This window comes from Staurois parvus, unplaced genomic scaffold, assembly GCF_062004578.1.
Source record: "Staurois parvus isolate SC_StPar_1 unplaced genomic scaffold, SC_StPar_1.0 ptg000230l, whole genome shotgun sequence".
NCBI classification, from domain to species: domain Eukaryota; kingdom Metazoa; phylum Chordata; class Amphibia; order Anura; family Ranidae; genus Staurois; species Staurois parvus.
The window spans coordinates 6,281,285-6,297,070 of NW_028318026.1; the positions used below are offsets into that span (position 1 = coordinate 6,281,285).

Genomic DNA, 15,786 nt, shown 5'->3' on the forward strand with positions numbered 1-15,786 from the left:
ATAATAAAATGTTTGCTTTGGGGTTTAATACTGCTTTAATATGTAAATCAGGAGCCTTCTACATGGATATTAAAAAAGGCAAGAGCTGCCATAGAGTGATCACACCTGGGAAGTATACAAGTCAAGGTCAAATACCTAAATTAGGACCCCACCACAGGATTCTACAACCCAAGGAGGTGCTGTATTAGCCCTGGTTCACACTGATGGGATTTCTGATGCATTTCAGAATGCATGGAATCGCATGACAAGTGAAATAACATACGTTTCTATGGAGGCCATTCACATATATGCAGTGCGATTCCGATGCGTTTCTTAAAAGGGTCTGATGCAAGTTTAGTGCAGTGCAGTGTGGTGTGATTCACATCTGCATAGACTTGAATGAAAATAGCTTATCTGTGCTAAGATAATACAACTCCAGTACGTTTTCTGTGAGCCTTTGCTTTGTTCCTTATCGCCCATCCTTGGTCCATGTCAGGAGAGAGAGAGAGTGAGAGTGACCGAGAACACTGCCAAATCACACCAGAATCACACCTGAATCACTGAACTACCCCTTGAAAATCGCACTGAAACTGGCAGAAAAATCACACCGCATCTATGTGAACCTAGCCTTAGGAGGCTGCTTGGGCTGTGCAGGGTGACAAGGTAATGAGACTGTAGGGGGCGCTGTGTGAAGGGATTCATAATACAGCTTTGCCTTGGGATTACTGATACTGCAGTGCAATTAAATCATTTACTGTATCTACATCTTGATTAAAAATGTATCAAGACACTGCTAAAAGTATTCCAACACTTATAAGTTCAGTTTCTGGACATCTTTTCTACTCATTTCAGAAATTATATAGCTTAATGCAAACTAAACACACGGTTGGAATAAAAAGGTAAAAAGGTAATAAAGGTAAAAGCGGTCTAATTTACAAAATAATTTGTAATTCTCTCCAATTACTTTCGTGATCAATACACCTTTGTCAGGAGATTAACAGCTCTTTTTCTGGAACAGAGGGAATAAAGTGGTGTTACCCCCTCACCCTATCCTAGCCACTGGTTAATGACACAGAACAAGACATTAAGGTTTCATGCACTCTAGAAGCTAAAAACTGCTTTAAAAAAATGCTGGTTAAAAAAAGCTAATATTTTTGTGTTTTTTTGCTGGCATTTAGAATTGTTTAGCACAGTTAAAAAGCTACGTTTAGTAGTGTTAAGAAGTGGGGCTGCCTGTGTCCTTAACTACCAGTGAATGGCTGGTTGTTAAGGAGCAGGTCAGCAAGCTAGCCACAGCTTCCTTAACAAGAGATGATCATCAGCTGTCTGCGGGGTTTCCCACTGACAGCTGCATGTAAATTAAACAATTGCCGGCAATAAAAAATTTAGAAAAAAAACAGTGTGGGGGTCCCCCCCAATCCTTAAACTCATAGCAGACATGGAGGACCTGTTAAGGGGAACTCCATTCCAAATATTTTTTTTTAAATATTGTGGGCATCCCCCCCAAAATCCATATCCGAGCATGCAGCCTGGCAACCGAGGAAAGGGTGGGAACAAGCAATCGTCCCTCCTCCCGAACCATACCAGGCTACATGCCTTAAATATGGGGGGGGGGGTGCTGTGGGGCAGGGGAGCTTTGGGGGGGGGGGGGCTCGCTTGTCCTTTCCTTTCCTGCCAGGTTGCATGCTGGAATAAGGGTTTGGTATGGATTTTTGTGGGGGACCCCAAGCCTTTTATTTTGGAATGGGGTTCCACTTAAAACCATACCAGACTAAAAAGGACCCCCATGATGTCTTTTTTTTTCAATTAGTTATTGCCAGTAATTGTTTTGTTTACATTCAGCTGTTAGCTGGGAACCCCACAGACAGCTGAACACTCATCCATTGTCAAGGATTTGGCAGCTGGCTTGCCATTCACTGGTTAAGGACGCCGGCAGGCCCCACTTATTTAAAAAAAAAAAAAAAAAAAAAAAAAAAACAGCTGGGCACAAGTATTTAGCAGAGTTTAGAAGCGTTTAGGAGCTGTCAGCATTTTTTTTTTCTACCAAAAAAATACTACTCAGTGGGCTTTTCTCTGCCACTAAACTCTCCTGCCACAAAAAGCTGCTAAAAGCCTATGGGGTTGATTTACTAAAACTGGAGAGTGCAAAATCTGGTGCACCTGTACATGGTAGCCAATCAGCTGTATCTTCAGCTTGTTCAATTAGGCTTTAGCAAAATTACCTGGAAGCTGATTGGTTTTAATGCAGAGCTGCACCAGATTTAGCATTTTCTAGTTTTGTTAAAATCAACCCCAGTGTGTTCATGAACACATAGGATAACATGCAGGGGAGTTTGGAGGCTGTAAAAAAAATCTGACATCCCTAACAGTGGCGTCAAAAATGCCCAGTGTGCATGAAGCATAATACATATGTGAATGCATTATATATAAACACAAATATTTTTAAAAGAATACACAACTGCATAATTTCATTCTTCTTGATACCTGCCTGAAGTTCAGCCTTTTCTCTTTATTTACATTGACTCTCATATTCATTAATCTAAATGAGTATGCAATAAATTCAGGTGCATAGAACTGAAACATGACATCTTACGCAAACCAATCCAGATACAGTATATAAGAGCTTTATATGCAATATTCATTTTCAAAGACATTTCAGCTAAATTGATAGAAACAATTGATTACTGTCCGTGATACATTTTTTATTTGCACGAACATACAATTTTGAGGACAATACGGCTACAATCACCTCCGCTAAATTGATGTAATACATAACTCTTCCTTGATACCTTATCAATGTAACCCAGATAATTCACTATAAAATACATGCCCCTGGCAGTCATCATAGCCTAGTTACTCATTTACAGAATGCACATCGCTTGGCCACAATACTCTTCATAATCCATCATCTGGTATATTTCCCATGATAAATTAGCCAGCCTGAGAAATGCAAACTTTACAGACAGGAGTATTGCTTTGATTTATTGTAAAAATTGCTTCAATGTAAAATAAATCTTATAGCCAGGTGACAAATGAGGAGCATATTATGGAAAGGCAAGCAAGTGATGAGTACACTGGTGCCTTATGACTTGTTATATGACCGCATTTCAGTAGAATTAGAGGGCAGCCAATGACTTTATACAGTATTAGCTACCATGTACGCGATCGGTGATGGCTATGGGTTTTTTAGTTTTCTTCTGTGACAAGAAATTATTTGGGTACAGACATATATTGCACCCCCCCCACTATACAAATGAATTTATTACCTTAATATAATCTGAAATATCTAAATTTTCCTACATGAATGCTATTGAAATCATCATACACAATCTGTTTAGTGGTCATTAAAACATGGATAATTTCAGGTATGGCTATAATATACATAGTTAAATTGGCCCAACTTGGTCCTATGTAACTAAGTACACTTACCGGCCACTTTATTAGGTACACCTTGCTAGTACCGGGTTGGACCCCCTTTTGCCTTCAGAACTGCCTTAATTCATCAAAGCATAGATTCAAAAAGGTGTTTAAAACATTCCTCAGAGATTTTGGTCTATAGTAACATAAGTTGCTGTTGCCTTTTTATCTTGAACCAGTCTGCCTATTCTCCTCTGATATCAACAAGGCATTTTCATCCCGCATAACGGCTGCTCACTGGATGTTTTCTCTTTTTTGGACCATTCTCTGTAAACTCTAAAGATGGTTGTGCGTGAAAATCCCAGTAGATCAATAGTTTTTTAAATACTCAGACCTGCCCATCTGGCACCAACAATCATTCCACTTTCAAAGTCACTTAAATCCCCTTTTTTCCCCCATTCTGATGTTTGGTTTGAACGTCACCAAGTCATCTTCAACACGTCTAGATGCCTAAATGTATTGAGTTGTTGCCATGTGATTGGCTGATTAGCAATTTGTGTTACCAAGCAATGGAACAGGTGTACCTAATAAAGTGGCCGGTGAGTGTATATACCATACCTGGCCCATGCTCCTGAAAGCTGGAAATTACAGAACTAGACACAGCTACTTCAGTGATCTCCACTTGCTTCCGGGTCCTGTGCCAAGCAGCTGCATTCCTGCTTACTAAACAAAAGGTCGGCCACTTGGCACAGGTAACATTCAGAGCATTCTCTGATTAGACAATGCATAGAGGTGGGACAGTGACATCATTCTTCACCTAGTCCAGAGAACGGTTTGCATTCAATCAGAATGTGGAAAGCTGTCTCTGAATGGTGCCTGTTCTGAGTGGCCGACCTCCTGCATTCACAATACATCAGGTCAACCACTATGTACAAGACCTGAAGGCAAGTGGAGATCACTGGAGTAACAGTGTCTACTTTAGTTGTTTCCAGCTTTCAGGGTCACCGACCAGGTATGGATATACATAATTACATTGGTTCAAGCTGGACCAATGTAATTTTGTATAATATAGCCAGAATTCAGAACTGTCATATCTCAATTACCAAAAGCAAAAAGTCTTTGGTTTGGTAAATTCTCCACATCATATCCTCTTGCATACTCGCCAGCCATCAAAGGAGATAAACAGAGGAACTGCAGGTTGCTGGTCTCCCACTCTAACTTTGGGACTAAGTCTTGAAATCAGAACAATTACCCAGAATATAAAGTCAGAACTGCACATCTGCATAATCATTCCAGATCAGTGCTTCAGAAAGCCTTGTAGGCTCTGGATCTGCATAACAACCTAAAAAGTAGCATTTTAAGAAGAAGTGATCAGAAATAACAGCCTCAATATTCTCTCCATTCTGGTTTCCCTTAAGCTGCACGTAACACCTGCAGAGAAGGTTCTCTTTCATGAATATAAATTTCACTGTCTTATATATACTCTCATTTTGTTCCAGCAGACTACACTTGTTTTAGGGATTGTGCCAACAGACTATTTAGGTCACACCAAACATGTTCTGCATTCAAATGCAAGTCTATGGGAACTCAAAACCTGCTTGAAGCTGGTCAGCCTCAGGTAAATGCACATTTCAATGAATTGTGAATGATCTCAAACTGACACCAATGCCACAAGTCCAAAGCTTATCAACACAGGTATCCAGGGGACAACTGATCCCATTGTTCCCTGAATGATATGGACCATTAACATCCATTAAAACCTTTCCTATCAGTAAAGCTGCCCATAGATGGATCTCCCAGATGGATCAATCTAACAACTGACTTTTGCTGAACAGGATGTTGGAAAATTTTTAGCCGATCAGTGTATTCTGACAGTGAAGGAGTCCCTGCTGTCAGAATACAATAGCACCTGGATTGTGTGGATGGGGGAATATGTTTGTTTTTTCAGTCTAGCTGACCCAAAAAATACAACCCATCTATAGCCAGCTTAAGATCTGACCCTGACTGAGCATGCACAGATCCACTGCAGAGCATGTCATGTAGATGGACATTATTTACTGCATTTTCAAAGCATGTCAAAAGCAGGTAAGCAGTGTCCCATATACTTCAATAGTGTAGTCTGGATGAAAGTTCTGAGGACAAGGAAAGTTCTCTGTTAGACCTGCCTTGCGTTGCACTTCTTTGGATGAAGTAGATCCTGTTGAAATGCCTTTGAAAGATGGTCAAATGCAGCCCTTTGCGACAATTTGCATTTGAATGCATGCATCTGAGCAGCTTTGCATTTGAATGCAAAAAGGCAGAGTTTGACAAACATCCATCTACACAGGCCCATAAAATGGACATTTCAGATAAAATAAACTACATTGGCAAGATCGCTTGTTAACTAACATAGGCAACATCACTCATGGCAAACTCTCTTCTTCTGACATGTTTTTATTGAATCTCTCAGCAGGAGCGTACTCTGTACAGCGAACATAACTAACTGTAATAAGCTGTGTAATGAAACACTCTGATGGTTGGTTTTATTGCAGCACCTTTCTTTACCATCCAGAAGCTTGTGTGGGGGTACTGTGATCTGACACAGGGGGGTTTCCTACTCACTCACAATTTTTTTTACACTTGCCCAGGTTTAAATTCCCCTCAACCTTAGAGAAATCAATTAGCACAATCATTTATTGTTCGCTTTATTGCATTCACTATCAGCTGTGCATCTATCTGGGGAACTAGCAAGCTGTTATGAAAGCCGCATTACAAAAGCTTCACATACCGAGAGCATTCAGCGAGAAATACACCGTTTTTATTATAATTACAGTTTTGTCTATCACTGATGTGTAAAGCTGAAATATTCTGAGAAACACATTCACCAATCTAGCTACACGGTTGTTTTTATCCTCTGCAATTAGGAAACACAACTCAAGTCCCAGCATCTTGGAATGGCATTTCCAATATTCAGTTCCCAAAAGGGGAGGACTATTGCACCATTGTTGGTGTCAGCAGGGGGAATGGTGACCTATTGATGGTGTCAGTGGGAGGAATAGTGTTCCATTGTTGATGTCAGTGGGAGGAATAGTATCCTATCAGTGACTTCAGTGGGAGGAATAGTGCTCCATTGTTGGTGTCATTAAGTGCAATAGTGCCCCATTGTTGGTGTCAGCGGGTGCAATAGTGCCCCATTGTTGGTGTCAGTGGGTGCAATAGTGCCCCATTGTTGGTGTCAGTGGGTGCAATAGTGCCCCATTGTTGGTGTCAGTGGGTGCAATAGTGCCCCATTGTTGGTGTCAGTGGGTGCAATAGTGCCCCATTGTTGGTGTCAGTGGGTGCAATAGTGCCCCATTGTTGGTGTCAGTGGGTGCAACAGTGCCCCATTGTTGGTGTCAGTGGGTGCAATAGTGCCCCATTGTTGGTGTCAGTGGGTGCAATAGTGCCCCATTGTTGGTGTCAGTGGGTGCAATAGTGCTCTATGCTTGGTGTCAATAGGAGAAATAGTGCCCCATTGTTGGTCTCAGTGGGAGCAGTAGTGTCTCATTGGTGATCAGCATATGATTTCAGCATATTGTGTGGCACATTTTGCTGTTGCTATTTAATTTGTTCTCATTAAACATACATTCTAGTTCCATATAGGTTACATTTGTAATGTACCACAAGCAGCAGGGCATGTAGAAGCTGCTACCAGGTCAATGACCTTTGAACCCTGACCTTGCATCACAAATCCTTGTGTCTTTCCCCATAACTGATGCAGTGGAGTGGAGGAGACAGCATGAATGATATAATGAAATAATTCATCATAGGAAGAAGGCTGAGCTTCCCAGGAACTGTACAATTTCATTTGTGTGCTGGGGAGTCCATCTCCACTACTGCAGCCCAAAGTAGCTGTACAAAGACTCTGGCCTGCTGCCACCCAGTAAATTGATAATTTATTAGATCTAGCACCTTCGCACATAATATAAAGAGTTTTCTAGTATTTAAGAGTACTATATTGAGTTCGGCATTGTGCCTACATTTTCCTCCAGAGTCCAGGGAAGTTTAGCTATGCCCTGGCAATAAATGATATAACCTGAAGCAAAGTATTTATGTGTTCCCTGGAGAACAAAACTCCATCTACAAACCTGGAGACAGATATTTTGCCCATTGTCAGGGCCAGCTGTTCATTTCATTCCATCTTTTACATCCAATAAACTGAATTTCATCTCAAACTGTAAAAATTACCAGTACTGGAGAACTATTTTCTAATAGCCATAGATATCGTAGGGCTATATTATTGCTAATGATACATAGTCAACTGGGCTGATACAAGGCATGATCTTTACCTACCATGTACTCTACACAATAAAAATGATACCTATGTTGTTATTCACACACCCTCCCAAAGTAGTCCATCAAGGCTCTGATATATCAAGCTGTCAGGTAACTATATAATAACTATGACTACATAAAGCTAGCAACTTCACCCTTAGTCAATATATATTAATGACAATGTAGCCAAACAATGTAGCCTTCCTGTCACTTCCTCCTGCTGAACAGTGATACCCACTACAGTATAATTGTCCTATTTAGACACACCACACATATAATAGATACATATTAAACACCACAATTTGCATGTATCACAAATGTATACAAATACAACATTCCGTGAAAAGATTTGTACAGGCTTAATGTATCTAAAGCCAAAACATTTAAAGTTTTGAATAGAGTAGGGAGTAGTAAAACTGCTGCAATTTTTCTTTTTTGGAAAGTATCTCACTGGGGAGATTACCCAATCACTACCTGTCAAGGAGACAGTTATATAGTTAGTCTGGATGAAAAACCACAAGAGGCCATCTAGTTCAACTATAAAAATTAAAGAAAAAAATAAATCTATACCCACAGCTGATCCAGAGGAAGGCAAAAAAACTCCAGCAAAGTATGATCCAATTTGCTCCTGCAGGAGGAAATAATTCCTTCCTGATCCCCCTAGAGGTAATCAGATATTCCCTGGATCAAATTTACCTATAAATGTTAGTATCCAGTTATATTCTGTGTATCTGAGAAAGAATCCAGGCCTTTTTTTAAAGCAATCCACTGAGCTGGCCAGAACAAACTCTTGAGGGAGTCCTTTCCACATTTTCACAGCTCTTACTGTGAAGAAACCTTTCTGTATTTGGAGATTAAATCTGTTTTCCTCCAGACGTAAAGAGAGCCCCCTTGTCCTCTGATGACAGTAAGGCGAATATCTCTACACCAAGTTCACTATATGGACCACTAATACATGTTGATCATGTCCTCTAACCTTCTCTTCTCAAGAGAGAATACATTCAGTTCCTCTAATCTTTCCTCATCACTGAGCTCCTACATGCCTCTTATCAGTTTTGTTGCCCTTCTCTGCACTGTCTCCAGATCCCTGTTTATTCTTTTTGAATGAATTGGTGCCCAAACTGAACTGCATATTCCAGATGAGTTATTACTAATAATTTGTACCGGGGTAATAGGATCTCTCTCTCTCTGGAGTCTACACCTCTTTTAATACAAGAGAGGATTTTGCTCACTTTAGAAACTGCAGTTTGGCATTGCATGCCATTATTAAGCTTGTGATCTACCAGAACTCCCAGATCCTTCTCCACCATTGATTCCCCCAGTTGTACCCCCCTAGTATGTATGATGCATGCATATTCTTAGCCCCCAAGTGCAGAACCTTACATTTATCAACATTAAACCTCATTTGCCGCATAGTTGCCCAATTAAACAGTGCATTGAGGTCGGCTTGTAAATTGGAGACATCCGGTAAGGACGTTATTCCACTGCACAGCTTGGTGTCATCTGCAAAGACTGATATTGTTCTTTTACTCTCAGACCCTATATTGTTTATAAATATATTAAAAAGTAAGGGTCCCAACACTGAACCTCGGGGTACACCACAGGAGACACTACAAGAAGTAAAAGGAAGTTGCTTTAAGGCTGGGTTCACACCTGAGTGTAGCAGGAACTCATGTTCCCGCTTGCATGAGGTTTTTTGGCGCATTTTAGAGCATTTCCATTCATCATGTATAGGCAGCCCATTCACTTGAATTGCATGCAACAATTACCCCTAAAGAAGCTCCAAAATCTTTTTTGGGGTGGAACATGGCATGTTTTTTCACTGTGCATTTTGGTGTGTTTGTAGCGTGTTTTCTGCATGGCAAAATGCACAGCAAATGCGTGCCTGTACCCATGCTTCAGGTGCGAGTAACAATAATGGCATTGCAAACAATGTGCATTTGCATTGCGTCTTCAAAACACACAGCAAAATGCACATTTTCTCTGCGCTATGTCACACATCCTAGAAAAGCCAAATGTGAATGAAGCCTTAGGTGAGGAAAATTGCCTCTTAGACAGTTTTCACTGGAACAAAATGTCCCCACTGGAAGATTTCCCCTCAATCCTTGTTCTGGTGACAGTCGTAAAATATTGATTTTTATCATGAGCTTGTATCTAAGCTGGAAGGAGCAGGAGGGACGCAAATATCAATAAAAACCTGACAAGGGTTTTAACACTTAACTACTGACACTGGCTGCAAGCTCACTGAGTTACTATAATTATACATTGATATATTACTCTGGCAACTTGAAATCAAATTGCGCATCAGTTGGGGGGTCTCATTCTCTCATTTATTTTACATTAGCAGAGTGAGGGTGGCAGATCCAAGCAACACCAATGCAGAGATCTCTGAAAGATAGAGCCCAGTAGAGAGGGATGAAATAGGAACCTTTGGCCTAGACGGCAAACACAACTAATTAGCTCTTTAATACTTGGGACAGATTTTTGTAAGCTAAAGAAAGTTTACCACACAATGATCGGTGAGTGTGATAAAAGGGTATGGTTTATTGTGACTAGGAATGGGCTTGATCAGAACCTATGGTCAGAAGTTGTCAGTGCCAGGCCTATCATTTGTGGGTAGGGGATTCACCACCCCTCAGCTGCACATAAACAAAGGTGTGTGGATACTCCTGATATTATTGACCTAAGATGGCCTTGTGGCCATATTGGGTCAATGTTGACCCAATATGGTCATATTAGGGCAATTGTGTCACACATCTCTACGTACCTTTGTGCATGTGCAGCTTAGGGTGTGGGAATCCCCACCTGTATCCGATTGACCCAGAACTGACAACTTCCAACAGGGTTTGGACCAAACCCGAACTCATCCCTAATTGTGACACACCATTTTATCTCTTCCAACATCAGCTCTCTTTGCTGCTGTGGTCTCCAGTCCGATGACATCTCAGAGACGCAAAAGAGGTTGGCGCAGGAGGATTTCCCTATACCAGAAGATGTTTCTAAAATGGGACAAGTATCTATAACATCCAGCAGCTTTGACTGTGAAACCTACTCTGGTCCATATCTACATGGCAAAGCATCTCCACAAAGGGCCACCAGCCCCACAAATCTTACTAGTACTGGCCCAGTCCTCCACAGCCAATATGTGATTTAGTCTAACAGTATCCACCCATAAATGAATAAAGTTCCTGTCAAATACACATTATGAGCAACTAGCTTAATCATTGTTCAGCCTGTAAATTCTCTGGGTACTAAAAACACACAATGAATGAATAGGATGTATTCATTAAAACCTCAGTAAAGCCCCAAAACAGCCACCTGTAATATGTTTGACAGGTACACTTTAACAGTTTTCTCTGCTAGAGCCTGCATTGAGTAGGGGAGTATAGAAAGTCATTTGGGGTGTCAGGTTTTGTCTCCCTACAGGTAGTGTAAACTATTACAGTAGCAGGCTACAGATTTGAATGACTTTTGTGTACACATCATATCTATTACAGATAAGCCAGCAGTAACCTTGAAAAAGGTGTGCACCTGTAAACTTCATAATCCAGCCTTGACAGGTAGAACAGGTATAAGCATGAATCATTCACAATATTCTGCATAGCCCACGCTAGCTCAAATCGATGATACAACACAGACCCTGCATGTTTTTTTTTTGTTGTTTTTGTTCCTTTTGTAGCAAAAGATCCGCAGATATAGCAAGCTGTTCGGCTTATTAACACACCAGTCTACCCAGATATTTTACTGCTTACCAGACACTTAAAAAATCAAATCACTCACTGGTATTTTTTACTTAAAGTGGTTGTAAAAAACAGGGCCTCTTTAAGCAAAACGGAATGGTCAGCTATCGGTCCTCAGCCTATGAGTGGACAATAAAGTAGATGCAGCACACTGATAAGGTCATCACTCTGTTCTCTCCTCCAGTTAGCATGTTTACTGATAGAATGTGTAAAGCTATAGAGCCCTGATTGACTCAGAGTCCTGCCCCTTTCCCAACTGTCAGTGCTGCAGTGCAGTGGATTGCAGAAGACTGATCTAAATCATAACAATTCTGCTAGTTCTAAGTAAAAATACCTAACTGGGTGAAATGTCATTTTTCAGATCTACCTAGAGCTTAGCAGTAAATAAGTCTCTTAATTTGTGTATATTTAGTGCATGCTAAAAACCTAAATATCATATGTAGAACTTCAGAACTACCATCATCACAATTTCCTGCTAACCATTATAATCTCAAGAAAGGTCAATGATCCAAACCATTCCCACTGTATGATAATAAAACTGACCTGATCTGTCGTCAGAATCCTCAAACTCCACGTTGAAGGAATGGCCATTATTTATGATGAGTTTGGCAGTTGATGGATCATACTTAATGCTCAAAGAATGAAGTGAATGGTCATGTTTGGCTTCACTTGTGATAATGTCAATTGGGGACTGGTGATCACCCTGAGCAATAGGGAAGGACATATGCCAATTGTCGGGTCCTAAGACCAAAAAAAAGGAAGAACAAAAGTAAACTGAAATGTTATTTCATATTCAGTACATCGAACCTGTCATTCTTTCTTAGTGCACAAATCAAAAAAAGAATAAAATCATTTGAATTAGTATGATACAAATCTGGGTTTATATTGTAAACCTGTTACGTGCCGTAACAGCAGATTTACAATATAAATTCATATATTTGTATCATACTACTTTAAATGACTATTTTATACAATTTTCGTAGAAATGGTCCTCTGTCTATCAGCATGGGGACTGAATGGCCATGAGAGGTCAGAAATGTCCTATAAAAACTGAAAAGGTTTCTCAAGGTCATAATTCAATGAAAACTAGCATGTTGCAATAGGCTTCAAAGTTTAATCAGTACCTGTTTAGTTAATATTGTATTTGCGCGAGTCTACACTGGACAGTCCACACTATTATTAACTCATTCAAAAGACATTTCTGTACTTTGTAACCTGGGAAAAAGATCCTCAATGGGGAAGCCTTGTTCTAGTATAACATTACAATTGTTAATACCAATTGTCCCAAAATAGGTCAGTTTCATGCTATCAATAGGACATTTTGGTAATAAATTTTTGTTTGTAAAAGAACTTGTAATTGTACCAGTGATGAGATGTCAAGGTCAAACATGATGAAACACTGGACTCTTTTTCTTTATTTATTTTAATGGTGATGTATATTTTTAGAAAACATGGAAAATACTCTACATGAAAGATAAATATTTTCCGCTTAATATGATAATATAGGGAAGTGATGAGAAATTCTGTCTAGTGTCATGTTTTTTGTAGGAGGACACACTTCCAGCCCAAGTATCAGATAAACTGATCTTTATTATTGAAAGATTTCCAGATGCAATTAGTTAAATTTTTATTGCTGCTGCTGCAGTCCAGAGGGGATTCTACAAGTTAATGAAAAGGCAATCCAGTGTAATGAATAAATCAGGGCACTCTATTTCTGGCAAGGAGGCTGCCTGAGAAACTGATACTGCCATATATACCATACTGAAGGTGCAACATTTAAAAATAGAGCCTTGGTTGATCTCTTCAGTAATCATTAATGCTCTTTATGGATCTTTAAATAAGTGACTATGACACCAGTTAGCATACCAAGACCATTTCAGAAGAGCTTTTAAGTAGGTATCAAGGAATGGGGGGGCACCTGTCCTCATCACTCACCATTGTCAGGACCATATCCCCAGGAGTGTGCCATGATCAGAGGCTCTCTGCTGCTCCTGCTGGTCAAGTCCTTCTTCTGGATGCCGGTGAGTCAGTGTCAGCCACCAGGCTTCTTCTTGTGGGCTTTTATAGGGTCCCACCAGCTCCATCTCACACAGACCACAGCAGGTGGGTTTGGCTCTCAGAGATCAGCCTGTTTAAGGGCGGAGAGAACAAAAAATAACCCCTTCTTCATCCTCAGGGTGAGTATGATGCTGTACTCCACTGACAGTTCCTTCCTCAGCACTCCTCCCATTTTTGATCTTTAACTTCTGTATACACAGTACACATGCACACCACACAAAGTCAGCAAGGCCATTCACCAGCACCCATAACAACGTGAGCCTTCTCCTGACCTGGCAAGTTTATCCTGTCAACAGCAACACATAAAACTACAACCAGCAGAACTATTATCATGAAGGACAATGATTTCACCTTGCATACTGCAGCAAGTCAAGAAGACTATCAACAACCACAAATCCCAACCATACACACAGGGTACCTACTAGGCTGGAGAACACAGATCTAAAATGTAAAGCCCCATTCAAGACATCATCCTGTAATTGCTAGACTTGGTCCTTTGATCCCATTTACCTTGGCACTGCCCAGTCTTCCATGCATGTGGAGTTTGGGAGATGCAGAAACACTTCTTCCCCTCTTCACAACATAAAGTAGCATGTTCAAGGTCAAGTGTAGGTTTATTATGAAGATGTCCCTTGTAGTTCAATGTGGTCTCCTTGAAAACTTGCCAACCTTGTCTGATCACCCTCCCCCCAAACAAAGCTTCAATGAACCTCAATGGTCAACTTGGGGGCTTCAAGAGCTACAGAAGTCTGTGTTTAAAGGACACTTGCAGGAATCCAAAGCATTCCATTCGAAGAAGAGGGGCTTGTAAGGTACCCTAAGCACTGCATCCAAGGAGCAGAGGTTCTCTCTTATTCTTAAGCATTCCATCCAAATAAGAGGGGGTTAGAAGGTGTTTCAGGCATTGCATTCCGAAAAGCAGGGGGTTATATAGTAAGCTAAGCATATGCATCCAAAGAAGAGAGGGTACCAAGGTGTCCTATACATGGCATCCAAAGAAGAGAGGGTATCAAGGTGTCCTAAGCATGGCATCCAAAGAAGAGGGGGCAATACGGTATCCTAAGCTTGGCATTCAGTGAGCAGGGGTTATAAGGCATCCTAGGCATTGCATCGAGAGTTGGAAGATCCTGTGAGCAACACAAATGCATGCAACATCCAGGCACTAGAATGAACACAGCAATGGCATCTGACAGCTCGTGTCTCATCCACTGTCTAAACCTGCGCTCCTCCTCTCAGCATCCATCTCACAGTAACTGCAAGAACGTGTAACATCACATCACATTAGCATTGGGAAGCCTTTCAGACACTTGCATGAAATCGTCATCCTCAAGCAGCTAAAGAATCCAGCCCCCCCTCCTGCCCCGAAACGACCCCTGCTTCTCCCATGCACCTACCTTGACTCCCATGGCTTGACATGATCCAAAAATAATCCGTAATCTCACGCATTGCCATAAATCATACATTGACCTTGCTGCTCTGAGACGTGGAACTGCGTTTGTGTGATCTGTTTTATTAATTAGGATGGGATTACACTCCATCGATGGTCGTCTGCTGCCCCCTGCTGGGCGAATTGTAGAATAGCGACCTTCTTGTTCTGTTCGGAGATGTCATCTATATGTAGCTCAGCATCTACATCTACCGTCTATAGAGAGTCACTTCATGGATACCACACTACACAGCTCATTCGTTTCATAGCTTCTGTGTGTTCACATATCAGAACACTAAAATCAGTCTGTTATTTTTCTCACAATATACTCCATGGCCTCTACTCCATGGCCTCTAATCGACTTTTCTGCGGCTTTTGATACTGTTGACCATCACCTCCTCCTAAAAAAATCCACACTCTTGGCCTCCGAGACTCTGCTCTCCTGGAAATTCTGAAGGTCCTCTGCACACTGGTATATAGCTTTTCCAGCAGACTTTGCTATAGATATTTGGTTCATACATATTGCAATACATGTTCAAGCTGGCCAACTGCATCAAAGTAATCCCTCTATGGCCAGACCTACTCTGCTCTGCCTACGCAAATGCTACTGTGGACACAATGCCAATATAGGGGAAAAGAAAGTGGGGGACAACTACCAGGTTTAGGTCTGGCTACTGACCCACAATGCAACAAACAAGATATACCTGTGCTCAAATCCAAATCGCTAGTACATGCATCTATCAGGTGCTAAAGGGGTGTAACCACATATTAACACTGCTATGGTTCTCCTCCTACCTACCGCAGCGTTCCGAGCTCCTCCTCTCCTCTCCCCCTTTCTGTAGGGGTCTCTCAAGGTTCTGCCATTGGACCCCTTCTCTTCTCCATCTACACCTCCTCCCTTGGTCACTTGATAAACTCCCATGGATTTAACTA

General features: G+C 41.0%; 1 protein-coding gene across 2 annotated transcripts in view; it reads right to left on the minus strand.

The window, feature by feature from the left end:
- LOC149460443 (carbonic anhydrase 2-like) overlaps window positions 1-14,948 on the minus strand; it is a 49,561-nt gene extending 34,613 nt beyond the window's left edge. Inside the window, exons 1-3 of one of the 2 annotated variants that reach the window (XM_089679713.1) lie at window positions 14,822-14,948; window positions 13,305-13,497; window positions 11,913-12,110 (exon numbers count right to left, since the gene is read on the minus strand). In XM_089679713.1, coding sequence (XP_089535839.1) covers window positions 11,913-12,110; window positions 13,305-13,338 — 232 coding nt within the window. In that variant the 5' untranslated portion in view covers window positions 13,339-13,497; window positions 14,822-14,948. Of the gene's footprint in view, window positions 1-11,912; window positions 12,111-13,304; window positions 13,498-13,937; window positions 14,635-14,821 lie in introns of those variants that run through there. The other variant, XM_089679712.1, reaches the window with a different exon arrangement.
- Between the last annotated feature and the right edge of the window lie 838 nt (window positions 14,949-15,786).